Source organism: Kwoniella botswanensis, chromosome 1, assembly GCF_036426115.1.
Source record: "Kwoniella botswanensis chromosome 1, complete sequence".
Classification (NCBI taxonomy): domain Eukaryota; kingdom Fungi; phylum Basidiomycota; class Tremellomycetes; order Tremellales; family Cryptococcaceae; genus Kwoniella; species Kwoniella botswanensis.
The window spans coordinates 14,365,971-14,379,178 of record NC_088599.1 but is presented as its reverse complement, the minus strand read 5'-3'; the positions used below and the strand labels follow the sequence as shown (position 1 = coordinate 14,379,178).

The following is a 13,208-nucleotide window of genomic DNA, read 5'->3' as shown; positions in this document are numbered from 1 at the left end:
GCGGATAGTACTTTATGATATGGTGGTGTCATGCTGCAAAGGTTTGACTATTCTACATCTACTCCAGCTCAGTTACGCCTATCTACCCTCTCTATCATCCCCTTGCCCAACCTCGCTATCTCGGCTAGAATCGCATCTTTATTGATCGTCACCAGAGCAGACTGACCAAATCACCTCAAGTCAGCTAACAACACGTCATTACTGATAGGACTTGACTTACATCAGATTCGGTAGGTTTACTATTATATCCCAAGAAAGCTTTCAATGCCCTCGCACTATCCTTTTGTGGATTCCAAATACCAGCTATTACGGCTCCGCCAGAACAATCGTAGAACCATAAGATCGAATCTCCATAGGTCCTGATCAAATCCTGGGCGAAACTTTCAGCAGGATTAAATCCTATCTTCACACCAGCACCGTCCGGAGAAGCGGAATGGAGATTACGGTATTTCAACTTGGATTCCCATTCTTCAGGATTGGCTTGGATGTTCTGATAGTATTTGGTTGTCGTGGAGGGCAAAAGGTGTAGTAGGAAATCGTAGTGATCTAATGGGGTGATGAAGAGTGACTAATCAAACATGAACACGGATTGTCAGCTTACATACTTTGGTTGGCTTGCCAAACAACATAATGATATAAGAAAGTGGACAACTCACTTTTACATCCAGTCCACCATCTATCGTACCAGTCTTGATAGCTGTCAAAGTGGCTTTCGCCAACTGCGATATCCTAGATGCAATCACCTTATTCACCCCCTTGGTCCACCTTAATCCACTATCGTCTTCTTCGGTGTATACGACCCATCCGTGTTGGTGACTGTTTGTACAGGAATTATCTTTACTCCTTAGTATTGCAAAGGCCTTGATCGCTTCTTGTCTCTTCTCAACGGGGAATCTGATTCTTCCGCCTGCATCCGTTGCAGCGGTGTTCTTCACAGAGAAGATAGGCACGAAAAGCGGATCGTTCTTCCAATCCCATTCGACCAAAAGACACATCGCTCTTACAAATCCATTGGTGGCTGAGCTAGGTCTTTGAAGCGAGTTGGTGTCGAGATACAATTTAGCCATGATCAACTCTACCACTTCGATCGAGACGTGTATACCTAAAAGCATGTGAGAAGAGAACCATTTCTTCAATAACCTCGTAGCGGTAGAATAAGAGGGGTACTTGTGATGCAGCGGTATGACAGCTTGATGATGCTGGGTTTTGTGATTGAACAAGAATAGATGTTTTTCCAAAGCAGGTATAGCAAGCTTGATTGATGGTCTGGGTAACTGAGTTCCAGCCAATGCAGCCAAAGGTTTTCGATCTTCCTGAATGATCCGTTCTGACAATACCCGCTCTTTCTCGTAATGGATCTTCAACCTGAATGCTATTCCCAGGTTCATCAACACTTCCAGGGATGATGAATCTTCGATCTCTGAACTATCCCTTCTTACGCTATCAAACAGGATGTTGATTCGCGATCTCGGTAATTTACCTTGTAGGACTCGAGCCAATTTCTCGAACAAGGCCAATTTGACATTTTGGATTGCTGCTAGATCATCGGGCCATTTGGGTGAGGATTCGAATTGGACTACCACGTCCACCGATGGGATATGCGCAATACATACCGGGGCAGTGGCGATTCGGTTGACATCGATAGGATGAGGTACGTATATCGACGAGTACCTCAACAACTCCGAAGAAGGGTTGACATTCAAGATGGATAAAGGTAACTCCGTATCGAAATCTTTCAGAATTTTGTACAGTTCCTCATAAGCTGATAGAACAGGTCGGAATCCTTGTTTCTCACTTCCACTAACATTGATCGCATGTCTCACCGAAGCTGGGACTTGGATGATATCTTGCCAAGTTGAATCCGAAGATAAACATCGAACATCCTCTTCGGGTATCTGGAAATGTTGGCCCAAGAGGTACTTGACGATTTTACAAGGTATCAACGTGGCTTCTTCAGGTCGGGTGATATCCCACACGACAGATTCAGATATACTTCCATCCTTGAATCTTCGCAATTCAGCTTTGCTACCCCATAATGCTCTGAATCCCTCGGCAGCAGCAGCCTGAGATGAGTTCGATGAAGGCCCAATGTCGATCACTCGGTTGGCGTGTTCGGGGTTGAATATAACGCCGATTTCCAATGTAGAAGGGGAGGCAAGAGAAGGTGAGATGCGAACGATTTGAGCTCGATCGGACAATCCCCGTCTAAGGATGTCGGCGAGTAGATGGATGGCCAGGTCGATCGGGGAGGGGTATTCGGTTTTCTGTTGTATATCGCCATCGAATTGAGCAGAAGATGTGTCGACTCTGTTGTGAAGGCATCAGCTATGAATTCTTCTCCTCATTCAGCTACTCTATCGCACACTCACTTGATAAACTCATCAAACACCTCCGTTCCCACCTTCCTATCCTTCAAGAAAGTCTCACCAAATTGATCCGTATTCTCGTCCTCTAGCATCGCTAGTGTTTCTCTGGCATGATGCCTCAGTATTTGTACATCACCTCGTTCCCATCCTGCGAATATGTTGACTCGACCCGTCGGGTCAACGAATACATCGTGATCAAACGATTTGGTGAACTCGGCATGAGCGATGGTATCCTCGGAAGAGGTGTTGATGAATATTGGGGTTTGGGTAAAGTCGGTATGAGCTAGGAGAAAGTTCATTATCAAGCATCAGCTCAGATTGGGACAAAGAGTCGCAAACAAAACAGAGAGAGAGAGACATACCCAGGAATTCCCAAGCGGCTCTGATCGCACCCCAATGACCCAACCCTCTCCCTACGCCTCTAACCTTTTTCACCTTCTCTCTCACACCGCCCACTCCCCCAACTTCACCTCCACCTACCACCCAACCCAGAAGCATACTGGCAAACCAAGCTGATGCACCTCTTTCTCTCCGTATTCCACGTCGACTGCACCATATCCTCCATATAGCCAAAAACGAATCGACCGTTCTTGCTGGTGAGAGAAGTTGGGATAGTCTGTGTAAATGGAGTAAGTGCGGTTTGTGAAGAGTGTCGTTGAGCATTGAGCTTGAGTATAGAGGGGTGGGTTGCTCAGATCGGAGGAGAGATTTGGTTGGCGAAAGAGTGGATATTGGGAATACAGTTGGGAGGATCGAGGCGTGGATACGAATATCAAGTTGATGTTTTAGACCTTGTTCTGATGAGAGTATTCGATAGCAGGATCAGCCACGGCATAGTTGGATTGCTGGATTGGTGACAGATCGTCACGACTCACCTTTACCAGCTGAGATTCTGACTATTGGTCTTCTCGCATCACCCATCGCGGTCTCCCAAGACACTTGTACACCTCTCAATGGTCCATCTTCTTTGGCTAGCTTCTGGATCGCAGCGTAGATCACGGCGAGATAGTGTGATCGTTTATAGAAATACCTATAGTCCATCCTATCCTTGGGGCTGAACATGGTCTATGTTTCCACGAAGAAAATACCGTAAGCATTGACTTTGAACATGACACAAATAGATCAGTAATTCCACTCACCGAAGGAATGACAACCACCAGATCTATATTCCCAGCATCCCCTTTCCCTTGCCTGTATCCACCTACCACCCCCCAGCTCCCGCCTACGATAATCTCTTCAGGCTTATCCCAGCCAAGTTGCCATTTCACTTCGTTCTTAGTTGGGTCCCACTGGGGTCCACCTACAAAAGGTACTTTCACCTCTTTACCTAGTCTCTTGATTGCTTTAGTGGGTGGTAAGGGCGGTAAAGATGGCAAAGAGAGTATTGTGGAATGGAGAGTAGATAACAGAGCTTTCAGATTGGCTTGAGGGGTAAGAGGTAACAGGGTTGATTCGAGTAACGCTGAAAGTTGTAAAGAGAAGGTCGTCCCTCCTGATTGTTCAACTGCTTTGAGCTTCTCCATCTCTTCTAGCGTAGGCGCTTTGTATAGATGCTTGCCGGAGGAATTGGTCGATCGCGAAGGTCCTGCTTTGGAAGTGGATCCGTCTTCCTCGTCCTCGTCTTCGTCTTCACCCTGCTCGGAGTCACCCGAATCATCATCCGAGCTTTGTCGATCTATCATCGGATCGTCGTAGATCCCACCAGCTTCTTCGACATCGTCTGCTCCAGGCCCATCCTCGAGATCTTCAAAGTCCTCGTCAAGGTCGGAAGGAGAAGGGGAGGGCTGCTGAACAGGTATTCGCTACGAAAGGAAGATGGGCATTGTCAGCTTCTTCCTTGACACACCGCTTAGATATGTAAACTCACCTTCTTGGACGCCAGCTTGGAGGACGATGCCTTCCTCTTGAGTGAATTGATGCTTGACATCGTCGCGTTTGTGATGAAATGAGAAAGACAAGAAACAGAAGAGGGAAAGAGATGAACATCTGAAATTTTGAAAAAAAAAACAAAAACAAAAATACTTTCTTCGTTGCCCCGCAAAAGATCAACCGAATCATTGGAAAAAGATCCATTTTCCACTCTTCTCCACTTCCTCTTGTGATCTTATAATCACCATAACCACCTCAAGCATGGCCTCTCTACTGCTCGGAATACCCAATACCCTACCTGCAGACCCTAACGATCCGAAGGGGAAGAAGAAAAAGATACCGAAAGTAGCTGGGTATGTTGCTGGAGCAGCTGTAAGTGAAGAGTTCCTTCTCCTTCGTATAAGATGATGTAGGAACCGAGTCTCAGCGAAGATGTATTCACCCTATCACAGAGTCACTCTAGGATTGAGATCTGAGTATGTCCATGCTACTGCCTAGGACCTGCTGACACCGCTATGATACATGTAGTTCGCCATAACAACCGGTCTGACCCTCCTCGTCATACCGTATGTCCGACAAGCAGCCAAACAAGTCAACGCTACTCAATTCCTGTCCCACCAAAGTCAAGCTATACTCAACTCACGTACGAGGATACCTAGGATAGCTCTCCCAGCAGCTACCAATGCAGTTGAGAGCAATTCACCCAGCTCCAGCTCGTCTAGCTCAACCCATCTGACAGCTTCCTCATCATCCTCAACAATACCAACTATACCTTTGGACCCTTCCCTGATAGCAGCTAGGTCATTCAACGCTCGAGAGGAAATATCTCTATATGGGTCTAGCTTAACACCGATGGAGGGTGAAGAAGGGTTCTCCAATGAGCCTGTATCGGGTTTGTTGGGATTTCAAGCTTTGGGGATAGCCACGGCTTTGGTATTTGGAAGTGCAGGGTTGGGTGCTCTCATAGTAGCCAAACTGATGGGTGTGAAAGATGTAAGTTTTCTTGACTCCAAGGGTCATCGTGCTGATCCTTTGGGTATGTATGTATAATGAATAGATGACCGAGTTCAGTACGAAGATGAGAGAGACGTTGAACCTCTCCATGCCTACTCTGGTGGAGAGTGTGAATCAACCTGGAAGGAGTATAGATGGGTTTGATGGAGAGGCTATAGATCAGTGGGTAGCAACGTTGGAGAAGCAAGATGAAGAAGAGGAGCAGAGGCAGAATCAACAGTAACGTCGTTCCATATCACTTGTAATACAATATATACATTGCATATGACCTAGCATCTTCAGATGCTGATCTATATCTAAGTCGACAATCGGTTGATAGCAAGATATGTGACCAATCCAGCCGCTGTCACCCATTTGATACCATTGACAACCTTTCTCCTGATTTCAGCATTTCTAGCAGACTTGTATCCTGCTTTGTCGATCGCTTTCACTTCTTCCCCGGTAAGATCGAGATCACCAGCGGCAATGAAACTTTCGATTCGTGATTTGGTAGAAGATGCTGTGACAGGAATGACACTGGGACAGCGGAATATCAGATAAGGTTAGAGATGACTGTACTGGACCAGAGAGAATTTAGTACTCACCCCTTAGATCGTGACCATGCCAATAAGGCTCTCTCTTCGGGTACATTTCTCTTCCCAGCTATGTCTTTGACCACTTTCAGTACAGGAGACTTTTTATCGTCGTTCCACAATGGTGCAAGTGGTGAATAGCCCTCGATGGCTATGTTGTGGTCTTTGAGGAATTGTACCAAAGGTTCTTGCTTGGCTAAGATGTCAGGGTGAAAAGGTATTTGATTGACTGATGGTTTGATATGTGCATGGGAGAGGAGCTCTTTGAGGTGCGAGATCTCAAAGCTATGTGATGGCGAATAACATGAGCGCGACGATGATATTATCCAGCGAGGTATGTTAAGCGGTGAGATGGCGATCGTGACTGCATCGGAAACGATCACTCACTTGGATACACCGATACTCTTCGCGTGACCCAACTTCTTGAATTCCTCCAGATGTTTCCATGACCCAGCTATATCACCTTTGGTGACAGCAGGGAAATGGATCAAATAAAGATCCACATAATCCACACCTAACGCCTGTAAACTATCTTGGATCGATTCTTTGGCGGTCTTCAGACCTGACCATTTGGTGGTGATCCAGATTTCATCCCGAGATAGTCCAGATTGCTTGATCGCTTGACCTACCGCTGCCTCTGATCTATAGACTATACAATGAGGAAATGACCCATCAGTGTAATCAGTGATGGTTGAATGTCAAGGATGATTCAACCCACTCTGAGCAGTATCGATGCTATCAAATCCGGCGTGGATCGCTTCATCCACCGTTGACACTGTATCTCCGGAATGCCTCGATGATCCGAATGAGATACCTGGTATCTCTCTTCCGTCGTTGAGCTTGATATCTTGCCAAGTCATCGTGGGTGTCACGGAAGGAAGAGATGAGAGAAAATAGGAGAGTGTGAGGTGTAGTATCGTGTGGTATGACAGGATATTTATAGTTCTCTCATGATCGGTCATACCCGTGTGATCGTTCAATGTCGTCACCGATGGTAATGCTGACAGATGGCGACATCTCACATCTATTCATCGTACTGGTACTGATATGAATTTGAAAGTGGAGACTGGATCGGTGTCAGTATACTGACATCGCATGGTAGAAAACAGGTGCGAAGACTAATAGAGCAACGGAGCAATAGAGCAATAGATAATAGAGTAGTCTCGATCGATGGTCGACTGCGAAATTCTACGATGGACAGATGGATAGAATGTGAAATGGATGGCAGTGATGGGAGAATCTTGGCCTGATGAATGGTCGGGCTGCATTGCTGACCCATGCTTCATGAACATGCCTAGATCCAAACGACCTTTTGCTCCACCCCAAAAGCTGATCGATCACATCCTTAGACGGAACGGCGAGCATGAAACATCAACCAACGTGCTTGAGTGATGTTTCGATTCTGAAATCAACAAGACGACGTACAAGATGGTTGTCAAGTAGCCAGAGAAATGCCGCATCCTATTCTTGGCGTTCCTTATTGAACTGGGCTCTAGAAACAGCATCGACACATGCATGGCCCTACCATCGAGGTTTCATCTTTCGGCCCGTTGTTGTGCTCCTATCACATTGGATGTTCCTGACCTCGATCTACCTTTGTTCTGGTACCTGGATGTGATGATATTCATGGTGGCTTGGGAATAGTACATCGGCATACATCGTGTCTCCATGCAATCAATCAATCCACCTTAAGGTTTGCACTTTGAATACCATGGTAACCCATTCCCAGAACAAGGGGATATAGACAATCCATCGATCAACCTTATTGTTCAAAGTCATGGAAGATACCTTTGAGTGACATCAATCATATCTCATCGGGATGACACTTCGATTGCATCAGCGCAGGAACGAGGGTAGAGTGACTGGTACAAGAAAAGTGTGATCTATCTACATATCAATCAACCGAAAACGATGGATGGGGCCAGAATGAAAGGAATCTATCGAAGAGTGAACTTCGAACAATGTTGAAACACTCAACAATTCCACAGTGCCTTGTGCATGCCAAGTTTAGGTAAGGAAAACATCGAAGATTGAAAGGAATAATCAATCAATCCCGCTTGGATCAATTATCTGATACATATCATCTTCTTCGATGACATATGCTTTTGTTCTCGGGATGAGTCATTTCCAGGATGGAGAAGATGAGGCCAAAAAGGTATATATACCACTATCTCTGAACGAGACATTTTCTCTTTTCTTTTCTTCTTCCCTCATCTCAAACCGATTCTTCACTCTTCTCACTAGCCAAATAGTCAATAGTGAATTGATTTCACAACACTATCCTTATCTCACTTTCATTCTTTCATTACAAGCCAACTTTTGATCTTATCCACTCGATTCAACTCGTTACACTTCTACTATCATCTTTTTATCAAGGGATCGGATCAAGATGATGTCTAAAGTAAGTTTGTACTTTACCTTCAATCATCGTGCGACTTAAGCCCCAGTTGGAAGTATACTGACTTGACCTTCCCTCCGCAGACTCAAGCTTTCTCACTTTTAACTTTCCTCGTCGGTGCTTCCGTGGTTAACGCTCACGGTCACGTCTCCAGTTGGACCGTCGGTGGTGAGACCAAGCCTGGTTTCAACCCTTCCAATCCTCCCGAATATGGTGCTACTGCTGAAAGACCTACCGACAACTCTGATCAAGGTGAGTACAGTCTCACTCAATATCCTCTAGCTTTGACCTTTATGCTAACTGTATGAACGATAGGGTTCGCTGACTACACCAGCCCCATCGTCGCATGTGGTGGTCTCTCTGCTGGTTCAGGTTTAGAGACCTGGGATGTCAATGCCGGTGATTCCGTTACCGCCCACTGGAATACTTGGCCGGACTCCCACAAAGGTCCTGTCACCGAATACATGGCTCCCTGTCCTTCTTCTGGATGTGATGGTGTCGATGCCGCTTCTCTTCAATGGTTCAAGATCCAAGAAGATTCCTTCGACGGTACCAAATGGCCTTCGGACACCATCGTCTCGACTTTGGAATGGACTTTCACCATTCCTTCTGATCTCGCTGCTGGGTGAGTGCATTCTTTCTTTGACATGATATATTTGCCACACTGACAAATTGTTCATCTCTGAATAGTCCTTACTTGGTACGACACGACATCTTGGCTATGCACACCACTGGTGCACCTCAAGTCTACCCGGTCTGTTTCCAAGCCAACTTGATCTCTTCCGGATCAGCCGTCCCAGCCGATACCGTTACCTTCCCAGAAGCCTACGATATCAGCGATGAGTTCAAGACCTGGTCCCTCTACGGTGGTGATCAATCCGCTTTCGTTCCACCTGGTCCTGCTGTCTACAGCGGTGGTGGTTCAGGTACTACCCCTCCTGCCACCTCAGCTGCTGCATCATCATCCACTGCCGCTTCAACTTCTGCTGCTGCTTCGACCTCCGCTCCTGCTGAGACTTCTGCACCTGCTGAAACCTCCGATGCCGCCTCTGCTACCAATTCCGATTCCGCTTCTGCTCCCGTTGAGACCGAAGCTCCCGCTACCTCCGATGTTGCCTCTGAACCTGCCACCTCATCCACTTCCGCTGCTGGACCGTCCGACACTGAAGTTTCATCCGAGCCAGCACCCTCTACCTCTGTCGCTGAGTCATCTGCTGCTGCCTCTACCACCTCGTAAGTCTTTACTGGTCAATGCTATATCGATCTTTATGCTGATACCCTTTACCCCTAGTGCTGCTCCTTCATCTGCTCCTACCTCCGGTACTCCCGGCAACGCCGAGATGGGTGGACCCGTTCCTCCCGTCACTCAGAACGGTAACCGATACGAGACCCTTGGGGGATCTTACTTTGACGAACAATCGGCTGTCAACGCCGCCTGTATGGAGCAAATGGTGAGTTTCCGGTCTTTTATTATTTGACAAGGCTTCGTTCGCTGAAATTGCTTATTGTTTGTAGAACCGATGCAAGAGATGGGCTAACAGCCTCGCCAACTCCGAGGTTTCCAACGCCTTGGCCTCCTGTGATACTCAAGCTACCACCTGTCAATCTTCCGGTGCTTCTGCTAAACGAGCTGTCGTAATGAACCGATATGCCAAACGAAGACTTTTCTAAGCTCGTCTATACCTTTCTAGTCGAAATACCGGATGACTACCAGCTGGTCACGAGGGCATAAAAAGAACATTCAGATATTTACCTTTTTTAAGTTCACCTGGTTCTATATTTTCCGAAACCCCGATTCCTCCCAGATTTCCCCATATACTTTGACTTTGGTGCTATAGAATCGTCGAACGTTTCTATAATGACTATGCATATTATTCCTAACTCACATGGTGTGTCCATCGTTCGAATGTTGACAGATACTTAGTTCATACATAGGATGGTCTCGACACATGGGTTTATACCACTATATGATTGGTATATCCCAATTGATGTGCTACCAAGGTACAATACCATCTACCCCAATCAACTTCCCCTGATCATCATCTCTCTTACCTTCGATCACACTCCTTATAAATTTTCCACCTTCAATCGGATCCTTCGCTCCTTTCTCTTTCAACACTTCAGGTTGAGCTCCACCGAGGGTAGTACTCAAAAACCCTGGGTCAAGTATATGTATCTTGACAGTATCATTCTTTAGTGTCCTGCACCATTCCAGAATCATCATGTTCATCGCTGTCTTGCTCGTCCGATAGGTAGGGACTTGGAATATCGGTTGTTTAGGCCATCCGGCTGGAGGTGAGAAATTAACAGGGACATGTGGGTTGGAATGGTCACCCAAGGATGAGATCCCACTAGATAGGAAGAGCAATCGAGGTGTGGAAGAAGCAAGTAGTAGGTCGACGAATGTCTCGGTGAATAAATGGGTCGATACGACGTTGGTAGTGAATGATTTGAGGAACGCATCGCGGGTGGACATCTTGCCGGACGCCACTTGGAAATCGTAATGTGCACCTAGACATGACGACAGACATACCACCGTCAGTCTCCTTACTAAATTTGCTAGTACATCCGGTTTGTACAGCGCTCAGATGACCAGGGAAGATGGGATGGTGGGAGATAGCAACCCACCGGCATTGTTGACCAACACATCTAATTTCCCATATTTCTCCGCGACTTCCTTATGTAATGCTTTCACACTCTCTTCATCATCGATGTCCAGCTGCCTGGGTACAACTCTACATCCCGACTCGAAAGCCTCTGAGAGAGCTTGATTTGTTTGTAAATCCCGTGATGCTTGCACCGCCTTGTCAAGAGTACGGGAAGTGATGATGATAGTCATTGAATTACTTGGCGATGGGCTTGGTGAGGTGAGGAGTGCCTGGGCCGTAGCATAGCCTATACCTGTATTCGCACCTGTTATCAGAATGACAGTGGAGCTCTTTGTCGTCATCTTGGAAATGGATGAATTGTACTTGGACGGGATGTCAGAAAGCAAGATTGTACCTTTATATGTGGGAACATGATCGACCTCCTTTCCGATTGATGGGTAGTCACCACACAACGACCATCAACATTAATGCAGATCACCGAGCTCCGGGGTGGAGGGTTGGGAGGTGGAGGATGTTTGGATAGACAGTCACGTCACGAGATGACGGAATACGGTCGCAAGCACTGAAGGGGGTGTCTTCTTGTACTCCCGAAGAGTCAGAGAAACAGCAGCAAAATCCCTATGCTTGGCTGTTAGGATATCACTTGTACTTCAAAGAAGACCATGATCCGATATCTCCACACACCTCTAAGCAAGAATCTGAGACATATGACAGAGCATGACTAACAGTGATTGAAGTATCTGGTGTCCCGATGATAGGTCGATTGCATAACAACTTCCCACGAAAAGACATCTTCGGATTATGGGTTGATCAAGCCAGAAAGTCTTGTACGGGTTCCTCTACGTGACGACTGCTTATCTATCTATTTATCTATTCGCCCAAGAGGCGATGATGTTCTGTACTTACCGTCCAACCCGCATTTCTTGGCGAGGCACCGTACGGTAAAACTGAAGAGTGTCGTGGGGAGGAGCTGATACGAAAATTCACTAAAATCCGGTGAAAAGAATGGGGGTACAAAAAGCGCTTTAATCGTCTTCTCTTCCCCCTTACCTTCAATCACTCTCTGTGCGTTCTTCCTTCTTACAAATTTACTAAACTTGATCCGACACTAAGCTACTAATCACCAAGATGCTTTTCAAATCACCCTCAATCCTCGCTCTGGCAACAGCTTTGACAACACTCATCCCGGTGATCTCGGCAAAAGGTAGCGGTGCTACCTCAAACAACAGAAGGGATGATCAGGATAACAAGGACGGTAAAGGCAAATCATACCCATCTTACAGCTACAATTTCGATTATCTCTTCACGATCACTTATGCGTTCGGTCAACCATCTCCTATAATCTACCAAACAGGGATCACCGAGAACAGTGAGTCCTTATCGTTCTATCCTGTCAAATACCATTCCGCTGATCATAGAACTCAGTCAACAGTTTTGTCGGTGGTACACTCGAGGGTCCAGCTTTCAACGGCCATATCACCAAAGGTGTGATCACCAACAAATTCGTCCCATACTACGATACCTCTATCGTTTTTGAGGAAGCAACATGGTATGGTTATTTCGATAATGGTGATAAAGGGAATGGTACTTTTATCGCCGAGACGTCTGGTTTGGTTGATTTCGAAGCACACGAACAACAAAGAGTTGTAAGTTGAGCTTTGACCTTACCTCAAGGTTTCCGGAAGATACTGATGCACGCCTTAATCTGGCAGAAACTCACTGTGACTCCCGGTGATTACGACTGGCTACAGTACAGTTACATCCTTTGTGGATCGATCGCATTCGACTTGAGAACAGCCTTAGCCAGACAAGATTGCTTTAGAACTTATTACGGAGAGAAAGTCGCTCTGCCCCCTGTCTTCCCTTGAGGGGTTTTGAATTGGGAAAGATGAAAGGTAGACACTGATAGTGGAATGTAAAGGCAATATCAAACCATCTTTTTGATGGACAGGACATTGTTTGTTTGACAGCCGTACACGTAGGTATCTCTTGTATCCGTGACTCCCGGTTTCTGTCTCCTATAAAGTTATGTATCCGATATCTGGCTTGATGTGGAAAGCAAATTCTTGGCCATCTGACTCGAACGATCCGGCTTGCACTCCGCTCTGTGACATGCTCATCAGCCCTCAAACCAAGTGCATAACAGCAATCCAGGCTACTAATCCTGGTCTTGACCCAAAATGCATGCATATGTTCATTCAGTGTAGCTGTTTGCGAGTATACTGAGTGGACTCACGTGGCCTGGACGTGGTAGCTGTCTTCGCTTAAATCTTCGTGTCCAACTAAGGGGAAATTTGATCTCGTTTAGGACGAATACATATGCTCTTCTTCTTCCTCTGCTCCTTCTCTCATCTCTCAGTCACGTCACAAACCTTCGCCA

General features: G+C 46.3%; 6 protein-coding genes across 6 annotated transcripts; 3 read left to right on the top strand and 3 right to left on the bottom strand.

Annotated features, from left to right (window-relative positions):
• Positions 1–68: 68 nt before the first annotated feature.
• Positions 69–4,293, bottom strand: L199_005434 (uncharacterized protein; the record flags this gene model as incomplete). The annotated part of the gene is made up of 8 exons (XM_064891145.1): positions 69–161; positions 221–568; positions 657–2,307; positions 2,370–2,649; positions 2,729–3,163; positions 3,242–3,431; positions 3,506–4,168; positions 4,234–4,293. The coding sequence occupies 8 exons, from the start codon at positions 4,291–4,293 to the stop codon at positions 69–71; spliced, it is 3,720 nt and encodes a 1,239-aa protein (XP_064747217.1).
• A 203-nt stretch (positions 4,294–4,496) lies between these two features.
• L199_005433 (uncharacterized protein) lies at positions 4,497–5,472 on the top strand (the record flags this gene model as incomplete). The annotated part of the gene is made up of 3 exons (XM_064891144.1): positions 4,497–4,607; positions 4,764–5,228; positions 5,293–5,472. The coding sequence occupies 3 exons, from the start codon at positions 4,497–4,499 to the stop codon at positions 5,470–5,472; spliced, it is 756 nt and encodes a 251-aa protein (XP_064747216.1).
• Positions 5,473–5,545: 73 nt separating this feature from the next.
• Positions 5,546–6,681, bottom strand: L199_005432 (uncharacterized protein; the record flags this gene model as incomplete). The annotated part of the gene is made up of 4 exons (XM_064891143.1): positions 5,546–5,765; positions 5,834–6,106; positions 6,209–6,470; positions 6,540–6,681. The coding sequence occupies 4 exons, from the start codon at positions 6,679–6,681 to the stop codon at positions 5,546–5,548; spliced, it is 897 nt and encodes a 298-aa protein (XP_064747215.1).
• A 1,529-nt stretch (positions 6,682–8,210) lies between these two features.
• Positions 8,211–9,890, top strand: L199_005431 (uncharacterized protein; the record flags this gene model as incomplete). Its single annotated transcript, XM_064891142.1, has 6 exons — positions 8,211–8,222; positions 8,303–8,471; positions 8,535–8,844; positions 8,910–9,452; positions 9,511–9,670; positions 9,735–9,890. The coding sequence occupies 6 exons, from the start codon at positions 8,211–8,213 to the stop codon at positions 9,888–9,890; spliced, it is 1,350 nt and encodes a 449-aa protein (XP_064747214.1).
• A 322-nt stretch (positions 9,891–10,212) lies between these two features.
• On the bottom strand, positions 10,213–11,169 carry L199_005430 (uncharacterized protein; the record flags this gene model as incomplete). Its single annotated transcript, XM_064891141.1, has 2 exons — positions 10,213–10,730; positions 10,848–11,169. The coding sequence occupies 2 exons, from the start codon at positions 11,167–11,169 to the stop codon at positions 10,213–10,215; spliced, it is 840 nt and encodes a 279-aa protein (XP_064747213.1).
• Positions 11,170–11,956: 787 nt separating this feature from the next.
• L199_005429 (uncharacterized protein) lies at positions 11,957–12,696 on the top strand (the record flags this gene model as incomplete). Its single annotated transcript, XM_064891140.1, has 3 exons — positions 11,957–12,197; positions 12,254–12,474; positions 12,541–12,696. The coding sequence occupies 3 exons, from the start codon at positions 11,957–11,959 to the stop codon at positions 12,694–12,696; spliced, it is 618 nt and encodes a 205-aa protein (XP_064747212.1).
• Positions 12,697–13,208: the final 512 nt, after the last annotated feature.